Genomic DNA, 23,213 nt, shown 5'->3' with positions numbered 1-23,213 from the left:
CATTCAGTCCAGGACCTCTTCCTATGGAATGGTGACACCACGGCTAATCTTCCATTAGTCAACAGACACTCCCAGAAGCTTATCTCCTGTGTGATTCTAGATTCCATCAAGGTGACAATCAAGGGTAGCCATCACCCTGACCAAATGTGTCATTTCCTCAAAAATTTGTTTCCATCAGTACCTTTCCCTGGAGTGAAGTTCATTGTCAGAGACATTCAGAGGTAATACATCACTAGTTAAGACCCAGGTGCTCTGATGTGTCACATAGCCTTTGACCCCTGTTTTCAGACAGCACCATGGATTATAACTCTACCTGACCTCTCATTCGCCTCTGAGATTGTCTATGGATATGCCCAGCCTGGATATGGATAATGCCTCTCATTAAACTTGGAACTCATTGGCCATGCTAGCCAACCCGCAAATCCCCCGGGATGTTTCTGTCCCCTCACTTCCCCCCTCGAATTCCCCTGGCTTTTGTGTGCATGCTGAAAATCAGAACTCGAGTTCTTATGCTTGTGTGGCAAGCACTTTACCCTCTTCGCCATCCCCCCCAGCCTCAGTGATTTCTCATGTCCCCTCAAGAAACACAGTTAATACTAGGTCACCCTCCATTCCCTGTCTTGTTCCAGAAACAGCCATGTAGATAAAGCTGGACTTGGTTTCTGGTGACAAAGTGACTTACCGTCAGGGTCATAGTAAAGTGCCTACATGAAGGATGGTGGGGCAGGAGAATCAGAATTCGGTCTGTCAGTTCTGTTAACCAACAAGGAACTATTCATAGCCAACATGCCAACCTCCCTGGAAACCAGTGTTGGGGGTGGCATTTTCTAAGAAGTCCCGACCTTTGCTGTTTAGTGTCAGGAGCCATAGTTATAAGAAAGGAAGTCAGGTTTTCTTGTGGCCCACTCAATCCTGAGTGGACATCCTGGGTTTGCGCCACGATGGTACCAAGGTAGAAATGCTCTGAGTCATTATTTATTGGCAGCCGGTGAATCCTATTAGCACTTCTCCAATTTTCTCTTTTTTTTCAAGGGAACAGAAATCCATTATCAAGTACTTCCATAAAAGTGACCTCACATTTTTCTTCCTGGGCTGAGCACAGATCTGCTGGAAAGAAGGGAAGAGCCAGCACGGCTTATGTTAAGTCACAGGGAATGAACAGCTCCAAATTGACAAGATGTTGCCAGGCAGAGCTATTGGCCCGCAGATGCCCAGCTTCATCTTGCAAAGGAAGTTTCTAAAGAAGAGACGGCTTGAAGTTCTCTGTAGGTTTCCAACAATAAAGTCATGGAAGAGTCAAGGTTGCATGGGAAATGACCATAGATCTTGACAGTTCCCTGAGAAACTGTGCTGTAGAGATCATAAAAGGCCCTAGCTTCCTCCCCGAAACTCCCACACACAACCAGCAGCCTCTGCTGTCTAAGCTGTGTGTCTATACTTGCCTAGCTGGATTGGTGAATGAGGTAGCCTTTGCATTCTCTAATGTTGATGCCAAGGCCTAAAGCATGCTGTCCCTCTTTCTTGGTTAATGTCTTCCTTTCTTTCGGCAGGGACTCCTTAAACAGCCTTGGCTTACCTGGAACTTGCTACGTAGAGTAAGGTGCTCTTGAGAGATCCTCCTGCCTCTGCCTCCAGAGTGCTGATTAAAGCTGCAGGCGGGTGGTAGGGCAGCCACCTGCCTCTTTTCCCTACCCTTGTCTCTCTCAAGCTTATGTCTGACCGTCCAGGAGGGCCACATTCACCACAGTTCATGCAGCTCAGTCCCTCAGCCTAAACAGTGGGCCAGTGCCCTGCCCTGTTGCCTGTCCCTGCTCCTTCTCCCTGGGTCAGGATTCTCACTGTGACTGACTCCACCCCTCACACTTCTCTGTTACCTTGCTTGCTTCTTCACACTGTGTGTATGGTAGTGTGTGTGTGGGGGGGGTGGCATATGGAGCCTGGCTTCTTCAGGCAGAGCTTCATGCATACATGTAGACACCACACAAACACAGGAAAAAAAACATTTTTGAAGAGTAGTGTGAATACAATCAGTATTCCGAAGACTGACTTCTATCATTGATTCCTGTTCTCTCACATGACTGATCAAATTCAAGTGATCCAATAGCAGACAATGTCATTTCAAGGGACTCTTGTAGCAACACGCCCAAATCCGGGGAAAATAACACCAATGGTGCAGTTGACAGGGCTAGAAAACCCCAGTGCTATTGTCTCTGTTTCCCAGTGTGTGTGTGCCTGCACGCCTCAGAGCTTTAAAGATTGATGGCGACCCCAGACTGCTTGCAGTGTGCCCTCCTGCCTGGTGCTCAGGGATTAATGTCCCTGCATAGATTTGCTGGGAATAGGCATCAGGCTAGTTGCAAGGCCATGATTGTCATGCAAGCTGCAGAAGTACACTCTTGAGTGTACTCCTGAGAAATGATCATAAGAATAGCATGAGGGGCTAAAGAGTATGTGTAAACTTCATGTCTTGGTCATGTCACATGGGTCCAACGCTGGCTCTTCCTCTTGCTTTCCGGTCTGGTCAGACAGGACATGCCTTAACCTCTGGGAAATGCGACATCTGGAAATTGAGCCCTGAAGCCCTCACCTCTCCTAAACTCACCTCCCTCTCAGTTCGCACATAAAGAGGATGTGCTTTTGTCTTGGGTACCACTGGTCTGGTAGTTATTGTGCCTCATGGGCAGGTTCACGTTCATGGCATCCAGTGCTGTGGTGCATCACTGAGCCCAGAGTAGAACCACCCCCAGTGAAACGGGGAAGAGACACAAGGCTGCTGAGGAAAAGCCTTCCCTTGGCGGCCTGGCCTGTCTCATCTCACCTATGTCCCACCTTCCCAGGACTAGATGACACCATGGTTTCCTTTGGTCCTTTCCTTAGAAGCTGACTCTCTTGAGAGGTCCTGGATCACACTTGGAGCCTTGTGGTGTTAGCACTGAGGAGAGAGAGAGGCAGGCCGGAGCTCTGCAGGTGTGTCCCTTCCAGGTGTATCTGTGGGCACCATGACACCCCATCCCCCACCCCATCTCATGTCCTGGCTGAAGTGGGATTCTTGTCCTGCCTGTTTTATGGATGGGCCTGGATTCACAGAGTGGAGGGAGGGGCCATTTGTGACCTCTTCTTTCAGGTACATGGCTAAGACTCCTCATGCCTGGCCTTTGGGAGGAGAGGAGAACCTGAGGAGGAGGTGGCAGGAGGCGATGGCTCTCCCACTCCACTTTTGCCTGTCTGTCCAGGAGAGGTGGTCAGAAGGATTCCACTGTACGCTTTCTCTCTCTGAAACCAAAGGAAATCATGGTGTTGTCTATCCCCTAGTTACCAATTATTTGGGAACCCCACACAGGAATCTGTACCTGAAAATTAAAACCCAAATTCATACTTGCTCTGATCTGAAGAAAGGGAGAAGGAATTCCGGGTTGTTTTCCTAATCTGAAAAATAAAAAATGTGAAAATGTTCCCAAATATGAAACTTTTTGAGCATTGATCTGTCCCACAAATGGGAAATCCCACACCATGAAATTTGTTTGATGTAGGAAAATATCAAAATATTGTATGAAATTGTCTTCAGACATGTGTATCAGGTGTACATGAAGATGAATTTTGTTTAGGGCCCTGTCCCCAGGAAAACTTATGGTGTGCAGATATTCTAACATTAAAAATGTAATCAGAATCCCAAAACACTTTTGAGCTCAGGACAAGGGACGCTCAGCTTGTGTGCAGTGTCCTTGGAGAAGCCGGCGTTTAATGTCGTTCCGCATCGGGCCTGACGGCCCCAGCAGGCTTGTTGGCTCTTGTTTCCGCATTTGCGTTGACAGGACTGACTTTGTGATCCTGACACGCACAAGGAGGGTCTTTGGACGGGGCCAAGTGCACATAGTGCTGCCCTGTAGCTTGTCAGGCCTGGCGAGCAGCATGTCCAAGCTACCTGGGGACATGTTCCTGGTCCCCAGAGGCACAGCCGTGTCAGAGAGCCATACGACAGCCAGGAGGTTAGCCAGCGGCAATACCACCACCCCACAGAATGGACTCAAAATGGATACAATTCCACTTTAATAACAGTTACCTAAAATACAGAGACAAGACATAAGATAAGGAACGGCCCTCCAGGCTTTTCCGTCATAGGGAGTGTGCTTAGCAGGTCTGTGTGGGATTATTTTACCGTTTAGGGTTGTCCCCGTCTTGTTTGTTTTCAGCTTTCTCTGTTTATTTTGGGCAGTGCTGGGAATTGAACCCAGGGCCTGGTGCATGACAGGGAAACCCTTCACCGCACCGCTGAGCTGTATCTCCAGCCCTCCTCTGAAATATATTCACATGGTGAGTTGTCAGCTCGTGTGAAATGGGCATGCTCAGCGGTCCCCGGTGGTGTACGGCCATCACCTGCATTGGCTGTTGCTCTTGCCCACTTGCTCAGCAGACCCTGCCGTCCCTCCATCCTCTCTTTCAGCACAGCTTTCGGAATGAAGCTCTCGTTGGGCTTCAGTTCTTGCTTGAATCGGTATCACCAGCTTAGCCTGGTTCCTCCTTCAGGAATTGGACACTTCCACTGTCTTTCCTTTGGAATGTGTTTGAAAAATCATTTAGTAACCAACCTCACCTCTCAAAAGCAAAGCTCATTGCTGCTGCTATTTTGCTCGTATGCCAATATATCATTCTAACATCGACACCATTCTGTTTTGTAGCTTCTGTCTTTCCTTTTAATGGTGCATCCTAGAGGCTTACCTACACCTTAGTTCTCCTAATGGGTATACACAAACTCGCGTTTCCAAACTCAGCTGGTTTCTGATTTTTCATAAACACCCGCATTCCACTATATGCAAATCTGTCTTCGTTTATTTTGAATTAATTGCATGATCTTCCAGCAGTATTAAGCCAACAGCAGTTAGCTACAACCTGGGTTTTCCTTCTTTGCTCTTGGCTGTTGTTCGTGTTGTGGTCAATGACTCTGAAGCTTCTGAGTTTTCTGATTTCTCTGCAGTCTGTGGCCAAGTGGAGAGCGATGTTGGATGAATAGCGGGCAGACTTACACACCAAAGAAAGTCTTGTTCTGCGTACAACACTCCGCAGAACTGTGGGGCCTTGCAGTGCCTGGCATTGCTGAAAACGTCGTTTAAAATATTATATTTTAGCTGAATAATGTATGAATAGTTGAGAGAAAAAAAAAACAGAGAAAACAGAAAGGGGTAGAACTGATGTTAATTATCTCCAAACACTAGCCTAGAAATGGCCCTGTAAACAGTGTTTTGGCTGCTGGAGAAATTCACCTCATGCAGAAACAATAGGGACACATTTTAACATCAGAAAATAGTCCAGGTGTTTTTGAAGTATCGTGTGAGAGTAGAGCTTAAAAAGCGTTTTTAACAGTAAAGAGATGGCTCAGTAGTTAAGAGCATTGGCTGCTCTTCCAGAGGACTCAAGTTCAACTCCCAGCACTCACATGGCAGCTCACAACCATCTGTAAACTCCAGTCCCAGGGGATCCAATGCCCTTTTCTTGCCTCTGCAGGCACAGCACCGAATATGGCGCACCATGTATATGCAGGCAAAACACCCATACACTTTAAAAAAGAAGTTAAGAAAACAACCAAACCAAACCCAAAACATTTTGAGCTTAAAATTCTGAATAACGGTTTCTTATATTTATTTTAACATTTATTTGTCCTCATGTTTCTTGGCATGCATTTTGGGGATGTGATATATTTGATGTATTTGGTAAAATCGATTCTTTTTTTTTTTTTCATTTGCTAATTCTCACTTGCTTTTCTGCCACCTTGGATGCCTGAACGTCCTTATTTGTGTGACAGAAAATGTTCCCTTCCAAGTCATTCAATATAGTCACCTGTGGCTTTGGAGTCCCTTGGATATTTTCAGACCTTCTTGCTGGAGGCTTCTGGCCCCCTCCTCTGTAATTATGTGCTGTTCCACGGCCCTGATGTTTTCTTAGTCCCCAACATTCTTGATAAAAGAGAGGTAATTAGTGTATTATGGCTTCTTCTTTGAATTGTTCACCAAGATAAGCAGAGGGGAATATGCTACATGGGTAAAAATTTGCATAACAATAGGAGCAGCCTTTGTCACAGAGGCTCAGTGTAATCTCCGGGAAAATGAAAGCACTTATTTATGGAAAGTTCCTGCACGTACTTATCTAAGAATTAAAAATTACCTCTGGCTTGCAGTGGCCTCTAACTTCAGAAGTCAGGTTGTGCTGCGCTTGCTCTCAGTATGCCCTGGTTTTCAAGCTACACCCCAACATGTTTCTGTCAGTTCCGAGAGGGTCTTTTCCCTCCTTGGAACGCTGACTGCAGGCAAAGCGAAACCAGGAAGTTAAATATAGAACACTATAGAATATTCTCTTTCTAACTAGCTCACAGGAGCTTTGTAGTTACGTGGCAAATGAGTGAGTGAGTGAGTGAATGAATGAATGAATGAATGAATGAACGAACGAAATAATCATAGGGCACATTTCATTAAAATTATGTTTCCTAAAATACCTAGGATAGGCTTGTCATTTCCTTCTATGAACCTGAATCAAAAGTAACATTTTCTCCGGAGGAGAGTCACATTCCTTCCCATCAGCCAGGGCATTTGCCTTTGACTACCTGTCTCCACAATTTGCATGAGGCAGCTTAAGCTTCTTTTCATCATTTTGCATAAATGTTACTGCCAAACTCTGTCAGCTGGCCACCCCAGCTGGGAGGAGAGAACTCCCTGGGCCTTTAGCCTTTTCTCAGTCCCAGCACCTTTTTGCCTCAAGTCTCCTCTGACTCAGTCATGGACCCCTTGGGCCGGCCTCTGCTATCTGCCAGTTCTTCAGGCATGGCACCTGGGCAATTCTCATTTCTACCTACACCATCCTTCTCGAGAATTCACTCCAGATTCCCATCATCTCTTCTTCTTCTTTTTTTTTTTTAGTAATTAATTATTTATTTTTAAAAATTTCATGTGCATTGGTGTTCTGCCCGAATGTATGTCTGTGTGAGGGTGTCAGATGCCCTGGAACTGGAGTTACAGACTGTTGTAAGCTGCCGTGTGGGAGCTGAGAATTGAACCCAGATCCTCCGGAAAAACAGCCAGTGCTCTTAACCGCTGAGCCACCTCTCCAGCCCCCCTCCCTCCATTCCCCTTTGTGTCTTCTAAGGAGATGCCTATAGGTGTCCGGTGAAGCGCTGGTGCCCCTCAGGGTCTGCCATGCTGCCTGGCTCTTGGCCACGTGACAGATACACATAGGTACAAGATTGTGGAATCGAAAGCAGCAGAAGATAGATAGAGGGCTCTGCCTCATCCTCACCAAGCCGGTCACTTAGTACACAGTGTGAGCCAAGAATGCCGCCTCGCTCTGAGAGCTGACTTCACGGGCTAGTAAGACGGCCCAGTGGGCAGAGCCATTGTCCCATAAACCTGACGACCTGAGTTCAGTCCTTGGAGCCCAAGTATGGGTGGAAGGAGTGAGCCACAGAGCTGTCCTCTGACCTCCACACCCATATAGCGGTGCAGCAACACACACAAATAAAATGATTTCTAAATGAATACAGGATATTTTGACTTAAGCACAAGACTGTAGCCTGGGACCAAGTGAGAACAGAGGCAGGAAGGAGCCATAACCATAGCCACAGCCATAACCATAGCCATAGACTTATCCACTCACCTCCCTTAGGCCTCCAAAGGCTTCCACAGCTTCAAAGTTAAAGCAGGTCCTTCCTGAAGTCTCCTGACTCTTCAGCTCTCAGATTAGTTGCGGGCACTTGCTGTTTTTTAAATTAGCAATATTCTTTGCAAAGTTGGAAACTGCGGGTCACTCTCCTGAGCCTTGGGTCCTTTGTTTATTCCAAGTGTGTTTTCCGGGTGGTTGGCAACTTGCATGGGAGCCACATTCTCGTGTCCTCCTGAGGACCAGCAAATGTTTCCCCAAATGTGGCTGCAGGGTTCAGCTGTTTCACTGTGTAGAAGAAAGCTAATGATTTTAATGTGGACTTCTGAGTACACATTGGTGCTAAGCCCTTAAAAAAAAAATCCAGCTTTATTAAACCCATCCATAATCATGAGCGAGGGAATCTATGCAAATATCCCTGATATTTGTGGACATCACAATTTCCATTTCCTATCAGTAGTTCAGGTTAGAGTCACTTTTTTGCTTACAGTCGGCTATGGTCTTGGGGTACTTTCCCCAGGGAAGTATTAACACAACCCTAATTCAGTTGTCTGACAACAGCTCACTGTAGCTTTGGACTTAATGTGCTCATTGATGATGTAGGGAAATTTGAGAGACACAGACGTGTCATCTCGTGGGGCTGTTAGGGAGGAATGTCCTGAATCCCAAACTTCTTGTTCTTGTTTAAATAATTTCATTTTTTTCTTTCCTGTTGAGCCTTTTACTTTCTAGAAACTTCCTTGATGTGCATATAAATTTTCTAGGGCAGGCAGAACAAATTACCATATATTAAGTGGATTAGAGGACAGAAGTTGCCCTTTGGTTCTGAAGGCTGGCTGTTGGCAAAGCTGAGCTCTTCTGAGAGAGGCAGAAAAATCTACTCTGTGACTCACTCCTAGCTTTCTGTGGCTGGTGGCAGTTTCTGGCGTCCCTTGGCTTGTAGACACATCACCCCAGACAGTCTTGGTCTTCATGTGAAATTCTCCCTGCAGATGCCCTATCTCTGTAAGGACACCAGTCAGTCACATTCTGTTAGGAACTTGACCTACATCAGCATGAATCTATCCAATTAACTCTATCTACAACAACTTACCTCCAAATGGGATCTCATCGCCTTTTGAGTTGTGGAGAAATAAAGTCTGGCTATGTTTGCAAGATCCCATCTAATTTATGTTTTCAGTTTTTAGCTCTTGACACTCTGAGACAACCACAAAAGTAGAGAAGAATGTCATGAAGGCAACAGTCCCATCCTGCAGCCTCAGGAGTCACCAGCTTTTACGTTCTCGTGCCATCCTTCCTGAATTGTGTGCTCCACCATCCTCTGAGAGCCTGCTGAAAAGAATCACAGATACCGTATTATTTTACTAGTATAGTTTTTAAAGACAGAGAAGAGCAGCAGGCGACACCATCTCACCACGATGGCAGTGAAGGGGAGAAAGGATAAACGGCTCCTGTTAAGTCTTACAACGTGTGTCTGGCTTTTAACCCTGCAGCTCCTTAAAGGGGTGGGGGATTAAAATGGAGCCTGGAATCCTCCCCTCTTCTCTCTCACTCCCTCTCCCTCTCCCTTTCCCCCCCCCTCTCTCTCACACACACACACACACTGCACACTGCTAGGGATTGAACCAATGACCTTCTGAATGCTATAATTTTTTTTTCCGAGACAGGCCCTTGCTACATTACTCTGCTTGAGCCTTACATAGCTCAGGCAGGCCTTAAAACTTGTGATTCTCCTGAGCAGCTGGGACCGCTGTCCTGCTCCACTGCCACACCCCCCAGCCAGCTGTTTGCCCCACCTTTCTCTTCACCTCTCTCCCAGCTCTCAGATCTCTCCCACCCTTTCCACCACCAACCCACATGGGGGGTGTTCCTGGCACTCTTTGTCTCTCTGAAGTCCCCCTTCACTGCATAGACGCCTTGTTAGAAAATGTGTTCTGCGTTCCTCCAGGCCTCTGACCTCACTGCTGGGCCTGCTAGCCCGCTCGTGTGCCAGGGTGCTCACGAAGCACAACCCACCCGGCTTGTCTAGGACAGAGCCCGGGTCTAAACCACACAGAATGCTCTCTCCCTCAGCCTGTGTAAGTCGGGTAAGTCCCAAATTCCAAGTTCACTCTCACCATCTTTCTGATCTTTTCAAGCATATTTTACAGCTTCCCAGGGACCAATCCCTTTACCACAGATGATTCTTAGTGTAGAAAATCTAACTCAGAGTAGCAGAAAGAAGACAAAGATGCAAAATGTGAGCCAAACTACATGGTGTACATGAGGTAGAGCCATACATGAAGCAGGTGGCGCTCTTAAAGGTACGGAATGGTCCACGTGACCAAGAGTCTGGGTTCGTGAAGCCGCAGACGCTGACATCTGCCTGCTCGCTCCTTAGTTTCTTTAGTCCCAAGGTTCCCCTGCGGCTGTGAGATGATTGCCCCGTTTGCCTCATCTCCGGAGCCTGTAACTTCGTAGATCCCGTTTACAGGATCCCGTCGTTCATGACCTACATCATCCTTTCCATCCACGCAAGGGGGATGCAGAGAGGATGATCGGGAAAACTTGGCGAAGTTCTAGAAAAGGAGGAGAGAGGAAGAGTGAGCTATGGTTGCATGTCAGATATGGAGATGTGGGTAGTTTTGAAGACATTTGGGTGCGTGTGTACGTAACTGCCTAGAGACAGAGCCAACGTGCCATCTGAGGAGCGTCGTTCTTTACTCTGCGAGGCATGGAACGTTCACTGGATTTGTTTCCGTACAACTTTCACGTGTATTCTAGGAGAAGACCGTTTTCATTGTTACAAATCCGAAACCAATAATTTCCTTTTAAAATGCAAATATAAGTTCAAGTTTCCCTCACTTTCCCTATGAAGCTGAAAGTACACCGTTGTGCCTTAGAGATTTTCATTTCATTGTATTTTGATATGACGTTACCTTTCATTAATCCCTTCCAGCTAAGAAAAATTTAATTAAAACCATCTCACATGATGGCAACCACTTATGTATTTTTTTTTAAAGAGCTTAGGCAGGCTTGGTGAAGCAGGCTGGGAGCTCACTTCTCAGAGGCTGATTGCAGCTTCAAGGCCCAGCTGGGCTATACATTGAGTTTGAGACTAGTCTAGGCATCTTTGTGAGACCTGATCTCAATTTTTTTTTCTTTAAAAAAAGGAAGAAAAAGAATGAAAAGAGGTGGGCAGTTGGGAGATGGCTCAGTAGTTAAGAGAACGGGTTGTTCTTCCTGGGTTCAATTCCCAGCACCCACGTTAAGGCTCTCAGGCAGCTGGAGCACCATCTCCAGGACGTTTGACGCCCTCTTCTGGCCTCTGCAGGCACTGCATGTATGTGGCACAGGCGTTAACACAGGAGAAAGCACTCGCATACGTAAAAATAAAGATTTTAAAACCTTTTAAGGAGTGCTGAGGGTAGGACGCAGCATTGGAGTGCCTGCCCAGCACACACAAGGCCCCAGGTTCAACTCCTCGGGCCGCCATGAGGTCCGAGAAGCAGGGTTGGCTTCAAGCCCCTTTGTCCAGAGGGAAGCAGGGCCACTCCAGTCGGCCAGCTCCTTTCAGGAATCCAGCGTGTGTTACCTTGCGGCTCTCCGCCTTTTGATTTGGGGTAATAAGAAACGGTTGTGAATAATCATGAGTAAGTAAATAATCATGTAAAGTAAGTAAATGATCATGTTCTATTACATGATGATTGCTTGAACTGGAAAGGATCTGGACCCGAGAATGAAAGGAAGGGAGATCATTTGTTGAAGAAATACAAGGTGATCCACGGCGTTCCGTACCCACCCTGCCGTGGGATGGAGGGCCAGCCCATCGCATAGGTAAAAGTGGTTAACTGTTCCGTGAAAAGAGCCCAAGCCACAAGTAGAAGGTGCTTGTCTCTCATTGTTATTGACCTTCGCCGTCACAGGTGCACTGGAAATGTCGGGGAACATGTATGTGAGTCGGACCGAACTGTCCCCGTGGCCCAACCCTGTCCCAGAACTGGTTTCATTGGAAATTTGAAGGAATGAAAGAGAGTTATTTTTTCTTGACTTTGACTAAGAGTTATGAATGTAAATATTACAAAATCCATGTAAATAGGACCACCAGGCTAAATCTTTTACTATGGCTTCGTATGGTACTTATTTTGTGGTAGTTACTATTTGCAATTTTGTGAATGCTGCTCGTGGTTAAATACTTTTTTTTTATTGTGTAAAACATGTTATATGAATTTTACCGCTTAGACTATCTTAAGTGTGTGCTTCAATGGCACTAAATACATCTACAATGTCTGTCACCATCTTCACCACCCGCTTCCAAAACTTCAAAACAAAACAAAACATTTCAAACAGAAACCCTGATTTCACTTCAATTCCCAATTTCCTCCATCTCTAGTTCATGGTAACTCGCGCGCGCGTGTGTGTTTGTGTGTGTGTGTGTGTGTGTGTGTACATGTGTACAGGTATACACATTCAGAAGCGTGCATGTGTATGCTCTTTGTTGACATGAAGTGTCTACACTATTACTACTTATTATTATTATATTAATCACTTAATATATCATCATCATCATCGAGCAGGGTGTTCACCAAACCCAGGGCTCTCCATTTTGGTTGGTCTGGCTGGGTGGGGAGCCCAGAGACCCACCTGTCATAACCTTCCTTGCACTTAAGGTCACAGGTGTGTGTCACCCTGCCAGGTAATACCTCTGGTTCTCGCTTTTCCCCCTGGACTGTCTTTCCCATTTTCTGTCTCTGACAAGTGTGCTCACACGCCGTTGAGTGTGTCAGAACTGCGTTCCTCCCCAGGACTGCACAACACCAGGCTGCACCCACTCCATCTCGGTTGCACATCTGCTCATGGGCACATGGGTCATTTCCACCTTCTTTCTACAGGGAGTCCTGGCTGTCCCTGAGTTCTGGCTTTCAGTTGTTCTGAGGCTATATCCAGGAATGGAGTATCTGTGTCGTATGGTAATTCTACGTTTAATCCTGGAGCACCTCCAAACCTCTTCCTGATTAGTTATTTCCATCCTCAGTAGACATGGGCTCCAGTTTCTCTGAGTTCCTGACAGCACCTGTCAGTTTTCCTCTCCTTCCTTTCTTCCTCCCTGTCTCATTCCAAACCTTCATCCCATCCCTTCTCTCTCTCCGTCCTCCCTTCCCTCCCTGTTTCAATTAGAATCCCTCTTAATGAACATGCAGTGGCAGTGGCAATTACTTTCAGCTGAGTGCTTCCCTTAGGCACAGAAACATTGCTGCAGGCGGTGGGCTGTGTGCGGCCATGTTTGTGAGGCTCCTCCCCACGATGCAGGGCTTGACGAGGCAGGACTCTGCCACATCCCATTCCTGTATCAGTAGCGTCAACTTACCATATTCTCCGAGATAGATTTCTCTACACAAGTGGAGTATGGCAAAGCCTCTGGCTTGCCATTTGCTCAGAGTCGCTCTAGGAAACTCTGTCCCCAGCCAGGAGGCTTGAGACATCTGTCTGCATGAAGATAGCTTTGACACAGAAAGAGCTCCAGGGTTCCGGTATGTGTCTAATGAACCGAAACTTCTATGGTCGGGTTAATTTTTACCAGATTCCTAGGAGGAACAGTGTCAGAAGGGAATGTTTCTCTCACTCTGTTTGGCTTTCCATATATTGTTTTTGTTGTTTGTTTTGTTTTTTGATCTCTTTAAACTAAACACACCCGACTAAGAACCACTGTTAATATCAACATGAAACTCTTGGAACATACTTCAGTTTCTTATTTGAATATTTAAAATGAGTCTCTGACCCCAAATTAGGCCACCGTTATTTGTTCTGTCTCCGTAATGCACTTTTGGCAGATGGGGATTATACTCTGTGATTTCCATTTATTTGCACTGTGTAATGTCAACATTGACAATGATCTCTAGACTGAGTGTTCTCCATGGCAGAGTCAGGTCATGTCAAGGAGCCCCACTCCTACAGGCCTGCGGACTGACTCCTTTTGGCAGTAATGCCTCATTTGCGCACTGTATCGGGTCCACTTCGGGGCCATCCATCTCAGCTGGGAAGCACAAACATCCACAGAGAGGATGCTCAGACTGTGGCAGAATGAAGATTTACTTTGTGTTGCTAGGCTATAGGCTGGGGCCTGAGACTCCTTAGGGAAAGTGCCTGCCTGGCAAGCATGAGGGTCTGAGTTGGGGGGCTCCAGCACATCCATGAAAAGCGAGGTGTAGTGTGCTCCTGCAATGCCAGTGCTGAGGAGGGGAAGACAGCAGGATTCCTGGAGCCTGCAGAACAGCCAGGCTTGCCTAATTGGTGTGCTCGAGGGTAAGCGAGAGCCTGAGACTGAAAAATAAATGAGATGGAGGGTGAGAGAGGATGACATTGACCTCTGACCTCCAAATGCACACTCATGTGCAACCCCCAATACTAGACTGCCTCCATCTCTCTGGCATGGACAGACAGACTGATATAGTCTGGCTGGGTGGCTAGTGCTTCTTAAAAGCGGACCTGTTCAGCAAGAGATTGGCCATGGTTGTGCCTTCACTTCCTTCAGGCTGACTGGCAGCAATCTTGAAATTACCTTGCCTGCCAAAGTCAGGCTGCTATTGAAGTTGTGTTATGTGACAGGTACCCCAGGTTTCACCTTCTCCCCAGTTCTCCTTACTCCACGTCACATGGGCAGATGAATTCCGTTAGCTTTTACAATAAAATAGTAGCTCTCAATTTTATACCAGAGAATTTATTAGCCCACTTTGTCCTTTCTTCTTTCTGAAACATTCCTATGGCATCTCTGGCACTCAGATCATGTTACCCTACAAAACACGCATTACCGATTTAGTTTGCAGCTTGCAAGCAAAGGTCCAGGGCAGCCATCTGTGAGTCTCGGATTGTCTGGCCATTATGCACATTTTCTAGGGCAGCTTTTCCCAGACAAATGCTGTGTCCAGACAGGCACTCTTCTTGTCCCCTTCCTAGTGGTGATGGTGGTAGTGAGACGAGGGTTAAGAGAGCGTCCCTCTTTGCTAAGGCACGAGCGTACTGTTTGCTCTGTTTCTGGAGGACACACATTGCTTGTTCATTTTTGAGACAGAGTCTCCTCCACCCCCTTACTAGCTTCCAACTTACCATGTAGTCAAGATACTGAACTCCTGATCTTCCTGCCTACCTACACACCCTCCCTTGTGTTCTGGGCTCATAAGTGTGTGCTCATACACACCCAGTGCGTATCATGACGTGGCTGAACCCAGGGCCTTGTGCATGCTTGGTAAACTGGCCACCAGTTGAATATTCAAAGCACAAGCAGGCTTAAGGGTCTTTCTGCCCCAGATAGTCCATACATCCGTGGGAAGCCAGGAAAACAGGGCCTTCTGCCTGCCTCCTACTGAAAGCATTCATAGAAATGGGACGTTTGCATGTGAGAAAGCTGAAGGACAAGGGCAGCTGAGAGAGGGTGGGAGGAGGAAGTCATTTGGGGGTAGGTAGGGATTTTGCTGCTCCTGCAAATTTTAGAGGGCAGTGCGAGCTTGATTCCTAGGGGAAAATCTGAAGTAAGAATTTTCTTAACATGTACATTAGAAACAATTCAGCTGGTGGCAACGCACTGGTATTGGCACAATATGTAGGTACAGAGGACAGGTAGCGAAGACACGCTGTTCTTGCAAAGGGGCTGGGTACTTACGTGTTAATAGCGTCCGTCCATAAGTGAGGATGGTTAGGAAAAAAGGGGGGGAAGACTCAAACGTTGAAACAACTAAGACATCAAAACGCTTGTACCCCCAAAACTTCATCTTCGTAATAAATTACAGCGAGGTGATAATGTCCTCTAAGTGAGTCTTCTAATAATTTCAATAAATAAAATGTACCTTTCTGCCAGGTGTGGAGGAGCGAGCTGATGAATGTGGTTCTCCCCCGTCGCTGCTTTCTTATCTATCTTTGGAAAATTTCCCATCAAGAAGCGTTGTGGAAGGGACACTCCCCTCACGGCCCAGAAGAGCTCAGCACCGCCTCTTGGTTGCCTCAGCGCTGCCTGCTCCACGCTCACCTCCTCCTGCAGGAAGCTGCTTCAGATGCCTGCACGCTGGGCGGGCGTGGCAGATGGCAACCCAAGGGCACCCTTCACCATCCTGACAGCCTCCCCTCTGAAGGGGCCGCTCCGTGAGAGAGCTCTCCCGTTGAGGGTAGTTCCCACTCCCATTTGGCTTTTGTCAATACCAAGGCTTGCATTTTCAGCCCCCCCCACCCCGTGTACCTTTTTACAGTGCCACTGTATTATGGCAAAAAAAAAAAAAAATCATCACGAAAACAGTATATTATCCCTTGCTATTCATCAAATATGGCATACCTATATCTCCACCCTCTATGTCTCTGTAGGTATATGAGATTATATGTGAATAGACATAGACAAATATTTTTTTCTCCTGTACCCTTTGTATCCTGGACCCCTACAAACTATGGCAAAACCAGCTCTAAAATCCTTTTGTTTCCAAAATCCTGTTGAGGCAGAATAGAAAGTCAGAAAAGTAAAAGGAAATGGAAAGGGGAAAAAGGATGCAGGCTAATCTTGTTGAAGCCTCTTGCCAGCCGAGAGTCAAGCAACCCTACACAATTAACAAAATTTGCTATAGATCTTGCCTACGTAGAGACAATATTTCCTTTACGTGGGGATATTTTAAACAAGAACATTAAAATAGCAACAAAACAAACTTAAATCCTAAGCATATATGACCTTCCTCTTTTCCCAGGTGTAAACCTGAAATTTTTGGAGAATCTCACAAAGATTAGACACTTTTCTTTAGAACAAAAACAACTCCTGCAACCCTTGTGAACTCAGTAACCTGTGACCTCCCTAACCTTGTAGCCTTGGATTTTACTGTTTCTGCTCTAATCCTATCCAGCGAGCAGGAGCCACCTTCCTACCGAAAAGAAAAAGTCTCTTCGCAGCATCCTCAGATGAGACTTCAGAAGCCACCAAGGCCACACGAGGCTGTCATAAAGACCTGTAAACGCTGTCTCATCCTTCCCAAGAATGCCTCTTTATCAGCCCCACAAGTTAAATCTCTGTAAAAAATCCCAGCAAACACCAACTCAGCTCCACGCTCGTTCTTCCTCACGTTCTTTTCTGCGCCTGACTTACCTGAGTCGAGGTCTCTGAGACAACTCTCCAGGCTGCTGCACGTGGCAGCAAGGAGCTGTGTCTCCCCTCGTCCCGCTGCTCTTGATGCCAGCAGGGGATTTGACACTGGGAGTAGAGCAGGCTATATTCTTCAACACACCTTAGCCTAGATCCCGGCTCCACGATCGTAGGTGGGTAACCTTACCCAAGACCGTCCTTTGTCGGTCTTCCCATCCATCCCCCCTGACAGTTTTTCCTGCCTCCCGTTCTCTTGCATTCATGAAGACTCACTGTGTGCTTCAAAGCTGACTAGACATCTGAACGATGTTTTTCCCTCTGAATCTGTGGATACTGAAGCGTATTACATAGTGTCGATAGGAAACGTCACCATTATTATGCACATGAAGGAATAGGACAGATACCTGCTCATGGCAGGGTGTGTGTTATTCTGTGGTCGGTCCTCAGGTCCAGCCACTCTTCTGCAATTCTTGTTCATCTTAGCAGTCTAAAGAGTGACGGGCAGTTGCTCTCATGCCTGGACTCTGTAAGAGGCTCTCAGCTAGACATTAGCCCTCAGTTTATTACGCTGCATTCTTTCCCTGCGCTTGCGCCTCTGAAGCACTGCTTTCCTACCCGTTTCTCTTTATCAGAGACCCTTCAATGGTTTCCAAGGCCTGGAAAAAAGATTCTGAATTTCTCCCTGGCCGCTCCCAACTCTCTAAGAATTCTTAGAACTTGGCTCAGCACATAAGTTCTCCTGGGGTGTCAGCCCTCGGCAAACCTACAGTCCTTTCTCACCCACTGAAATGACTCATCCCCCTTCATCTCCTTCAACCCCTAACGCAAACGCAGGAGGGTGTGTTATCACTGGTGCAAGAAGAAAATAGGGCATGACTCAAGGATCAGGAAGCTCTAACTTTTCTTGCATTATCTTAGTTCCTTTCTGCTGCTGTAACAAAATATGCACTGGCTAGTTTATAAAGAACACATTTATTTTCTCACAGTGCTGGGTGCTGAAAGCCCGACGTCATGGTGCTGGACTGGCAAGCTCCTTTTGGCCATTTCCTCTAGAGGGAAGGAAAAGAGTGATGCGCATAAGGGAGGGTGAAGAGTCTAAGAGATAAAAGGGCGTGGCCATGCCCTTCTTACTGTGTTGACTTATTTGTTGGGTGTGGTCATGCAAGCACACAGCACATACGGAAATCAGAGGACAACTTGCTGCAGTCAGTTTGATTTGTCTTCACCATATGGTAAAAAATCATATGGTGTATGATTTTTTTGTATGATCATTGTAATGGTGTATGTCCTACCTACAAGGAACGAATTTTCATTGCCCAGACACTTACCCAGGGTCCCTTCTCCACATACCGATAGACTGGCAGCCAGATTTTATCAGTGGGAACATACATGTATACTGTAAAATGTAGTAAAACCTTGTGACTTCCCGAGTGCTTTAGGCAGCGCATTGTGTCTTTACCATATTCTTGTTATTTGACACAGTCAGACAGCAGAGGGTGCTTTGCGAGCTCTACGCAACGCTCTGAAGAAAAGACTGAACAGATCATTTCTGTATTCTCCATATTACAATATCCACAAAGACCTCTTGGGGATTAAGTGTTCATTCCTAACAATTAAATTCTTTTGTTGATCTATCTTCAGGGTTAGTTACGAAATTGGAACTGGGCTAGAAACGTCTCTTAATAGTTTTGCTAGGTTTGCAAAGGCTCTACCACCTTGGGGACAGTGACAGGGAAGTGTTAGATTAGACCCCAGCTGTTTTTCAAGGAAGTGCTTAGGGTCTTTTTGAAAAACTATTTATTTTTATTTTACATATGTTAGTGTTTTGCCTGCACATATGTCTGTGCTCCACATATGTGTAGCGCCCTCAGAGGCTGAAAGAGAATGTCGGATCCTCTGGAACTGGAGTCACAGGCAGTTCGTGAGCTGACACGTGGTGCTGGGAACTGGACCTGGGTCTAACTTAGAATACTTCTGTCTTATTTATCATCAGTTATTCCTTGTATAGTTATTTTTGTTTAACCTACAGAGTATAATGTTTGTATTCATATGGGCATATCTACATATGTGTGCATGTCTGTCTGTGTATATGAATAGAGACATAGGAGAGTGCCAAATATGTCAACTTTATGATCCTAGGTTCTACCTTGGGAAAGTAGCTCATAGGCTTTGGATCTCCTGTCCCACAACTTGGATTGGTTTTCCTTAGCATTCTGTGGTATTGTCTACAAGATTACTCAAAGCAAAAATATTGCTGATTTGTGGATGACATGCCTTTGTGTTGCTGTGTGGTTCTGTCCATATCGAAATTAAAGTGACTTCTCACAATTGGGCATATTGAATCCAGACCCTTCTAATTTTCATTTTCTTCTCTCTCCTCAGTTTGCTGTTTTGTGGTTCACAAGAGGTGCCATGAGTTTGTTACTTTTTCTTGTCCGGGTGCAGACAAGGGGCCTGACACTGACGTAAGTAGTCTGGGGGGGGGGCTGTCGTTGACGGTAACAACGTGCGTGTCTGAGGTTATTTACTTCATATTGCCTATACGACTGCTGCTCTGGAAGACACTATTACTAAAGAGACACCTCAGTTCCCTCAGTCTGTCTGGTAATAATGAATATGTCCATCATCCTTCTGAGCTGTGCACTGTCTCACAGAGATATCCTCAGAGGAAAATCACTAGCTTGTATTTTTCCACTGTGGATGACCCCGTTGATCAATCCAACAAATCTATAGCAGCAACTACGTGCATATGTTTTACAGCGACCACCCTTCGGCTTATCTTTAAAAGTTTGTGCATGACTAAGACAGTCAGCAGTTTGTCTTGAGCGTTGTGACAGGCTGCCCCTAGTTTGCACAATGAGACCAATGCTATTCTTTCTTCATGTATCATAATGCCTTCATTGATGTTGTGGGCTGCTGTTTCACTAACCACAATCTCTGAGATGCCCAGTAATTTTATTTCCCTTATTTATGTCCCAATTCTCCCTGTTTCTATTGAGCACGTTGGTTTTGTCTCTTCTTACCAAAATACAAGACCAGCAGAAGACATTCAGAACCAGGAGAAAATGAAGTGTTGGTGTTTAAGATATATTAGGTGCAAAGAAACTTGGTGCCATGTGAAAAAGAACATTATTAACCGAAAAGGGGGGCAGGGACATTTCTAATTGGAATCGCTCATGCTACGTCAGTTTAATTACTTATCCTTGAGTTATGGGCTTCACATGATTCCCACCTATGTCACCTACTCCCAGAAGAAAAATGATTTCAAAGTGGCTTTCTCAGTGAAGCAGAGCGTCTCTCAGACGGTGACATCACCACCATGGGCTCTGAAGGATTCCGATTTGCCTCGTTGTAACCTGTGTGATAAAGAAACTTATCCTTCATGATCTGATTAAGGTGTTGGTAGAGACGGCATTGGTGGATGCCTGGGACTTAGAGGAACTGAGCAGAGGGGACTTCACATCTCTGTGCTTTATCGTTTTGTGGGTGAGGCAGCTCAAGTCTGTCAACAATTGACTGCCTTGCCTATGTATGGCCCAAGCTAGTTCCATTTCCTCTCCTAACTCAGTTTTCTACATTTTTCTTTCTAAACTGTATCTCCATAATGGGACACTTTAGAGATACAACAAGAGCAAAAATTATATACCAGATTCTCCCCATCCTTTTATTAGCATATACTGATTAGATCCAATGATGAGTTTCATTTTGGTATTTTCATGCATGGATATAGTGTATTTTGATCATATTCTACTCCCATTACCCTCAAGTCTACATTCTTCTTTTGTGTCTCTTTTTTGTTTTGTTCATTTGTTTGTTGACCCAGTGAGTTGAACCCATGCTACTTCACAAGCATAGGTTAGAGGTTATTATAGAAGTGTGGACAACTTTCAGGTGGCTATACCACTGAAGAAAATGTCTCCCTTCTCCTAGCAACCATTAACTTCCAAAAGCTCCTCAGAGAAGGGTGTGGCCTCGTGAGCCCCTCTTCCATCCATGATGGAATGTTGATGGGCTGAGTTTAGGTATTATGGAGGTAATCACAGCTAGTGTGAATCTAGGAGTTAAATGGGCATCACTTGGATGAAGACCATGGTCCATAACACTCCTCCCCTTCCTTTCACTCTCCTCACTTCTCCAGTGTTTCCTTAGGAAACAGTGTTTCCTAAGCTCCACTTAGGACTGAGCATTCAGAACATAAACCAGTTCTAGGTCTCTGCAGTAACTAACTCTCACCAGTTCTCTGATTGAAAGACAGAGGATTTCAGCAGCACTAATCTGTGGACATAAACATTTTGAATGCAACAAGATGGATACGATGCATCCATTTAAGCAGAATAACAGTAATAGCTTCCTCACTAGAATCCATGGCCTCCCCAGCTATAGGCTTTTGACCAGGTTTATAATACCAGGCGTCAGTTCTCTTTGGAGTAGGGAATGCACACAAGTCTTGTCATAAAATCAGAAAATGCTTGGTTAGGCTTATAGAAACTTTGCCACTGTTGTACCAATGTGCACATCTTGTCTGGCAAGTCAGTGGTGTCCCAAACAAGGTCCACAGTTGGGTAAGAGCTTTAATGGCTTTTCTTTCCCCAAAAACCTGCTTAGCACCTTTCAGCATTATAGAAGGTAGTCAGCAGGGAGAAAGTGTCCAGCTCAGTTCCAAGCACAGCTGTGGCATCTTCCCTGACAGGTCTTACCATCTAACCCTGGTGAGCAACCAAGAGCAGTGGCAGAGGCCTGTATTGTGCTAGGGGGCTTCCAGAGCCTCCCTGATAAAGTACTCATAGACAGATAGCCCACTTAGTAATCTGGGGTTGGTTTTACACCCAGAGGAGGGGAACCTCTGTTCACAATCTAATTTTTAACTCGTCTATTTTTTTAATTAACTTGTAAAACTATCAGATTTCCTTATGGCTTTTTCACACATCCTTATTTTGGGATGACCCTCTCCATCCATACTCTACCTCCCCACCTCTATCACCTCTTAAAGCTTTCTAAACCCCGAATTTCAGTTCTTTGCTTTCTCAACAATGTGTTCTACTCCCCAACTCCCAGGCCTCTATTTCCCCTTCCTCTCATGGTTCCTTTCTAGCTTCCTCAATACACATTCACTCCCACATATATATAAAAATTGGAAGCTAGGACCCACATATGAGAAAGAACATTAGCTGTTTGTCTTTCTGTGCCTGGGTTTTCTTACCAACTTTCCTAAAAAGCTGACATCCTGTTGTTCGTGTTTTGAAGTTATCCCTACCAGCACGTGTCTGTCCTTTTGTTTCCTTGCTCATACTTCTATCTCCTCCCTCTTATCTAGCCCTTCCTCGTTTCCTTACTCTCTTTTCTGTTCTTGTTACATCAAGAATGAAGACGTACAGCTAGATTGCAGGAGTGTGAATAGTTCTTGGCATCTTATTTTCTTCTCTTTTCCTTTTCCTACATTTTCACCTAAGTATCAGTTATTGAAAATCTATAATGAACCAAAGTGTGTCTTGCATCTCGTGGTACAATTAACACATAGCTAGCTGTCTGCTTCAGCTGTTGTGGGCATGGCTCTGAGAGAAAGCCTGCCTCATCCTGTATGGTTTGGTCCTGGAAACCTGGCAGGAGCAACGTGGGAATGAGGAAACTGACAGACACACATACAGAAAAGCTGGCATTGGGTGGGCTGTGCTCACCCTACTGAAGGGCACCCACTATGTAACCCCAAAACTCAGTGCATTTATTACATACAACACAGAGAGGAGGAGTATAAACTAGTCTCCATGAGAGAGCTCTGTAGAAGAGCAGTGTCCGGTTTTAGTCATTCTGGAGTAGGAACCTGGGGTTGCTAGTTTTTGCATATACTGTGCAGTCTTTTGAACGAACTCATACTTGGACCAGAGAAGGGCTTTGCCATGCTTCTGAGTGTGGCCCTTACCATGGGCCTGAGGCATTAAGATCCTTAACATGGCCACACTCATGTCAACAATACTCATGTTCTCTCAAGATTTCATCCACTCTCCACAAAAGCGGACATTTAAAAGTCACCGATGAAAACGGGGCACCTGTGTACTGAAGAGAACCCTTAAGTGACCTATTGTAAGTGGTCATGGAAGTCTGCCTTAATGAAACTAAATTTAAGCTGAGCTTCAACAGTGGGCCAGAAACAGGCAAGAGGGAATTCACACGTGTGTGTGTGTTGGGGTTTAGGGGGCCGCAGAAGAAACTGTTTCAGGGAAAAGCAGGTGGGGAGGCCAAGATGAAGGAAGGAGTTTAGTCTGTGCGAGCTGGAGAAAGCTGAGCGACAGATGTCTCCTGAAGGATTTGGAATATGATCCCAGAAGCAATGGGGGCCAGAGAAAGCTTTAAGTGATGAGTGATGTAACACCACAAAGCATGTGGTGAAGGTTACTCTGGCCTCCTTTTAGGGGATACATTGGGTGAGAAGTAGGTCAGTGGACTGCTGGAGCATGGGAAGAGGTAACCAAGCCTGGAGAGGCACCTC

The 23,213-nt window shown here is 45.8% G+C and overlaps 1 protein-coding gene across 1 annotated transcript in view; it reads left to right on the top strand.

Annotated features, from left to right (window-relative positions):
* Nucleotides 1-23,213, top strand: part of Prkca (protein kinase C alpha) — a 383,669-nt gene that overhangs the window by 133,152 nt on the left and 227,304 nt on the right. The window contains exon 3 of the mRNA XM_055592063.1: nt 19,112-19,194. Within this exon, the coding sequence (XP_055448038.1) occupies nt 19,112-19,194 (83 nt within the window). The remainder of the gene's footprint in view (nt 1-19,111; nt 19,195-23,213) is intronic.

The sequence above is a fragment of the Psammomys obesus genome, unplaced genomic scaffold (assembly GCF_907164565.1).
Source record: "Psammomys obesus unplaced genomic scaffold, mPsaObe1.curated_primary_1811, whole genome shotgun sequence".
Lineage (NCBI taxonomy): Eukaryota > Metazoa > Chordata > Mammalia > Rodentia > Muridae > Psammomys > Psammomys obesus.
This window is presented reverse-complemented; position numbering and strand designations above follow the sequence as displayed.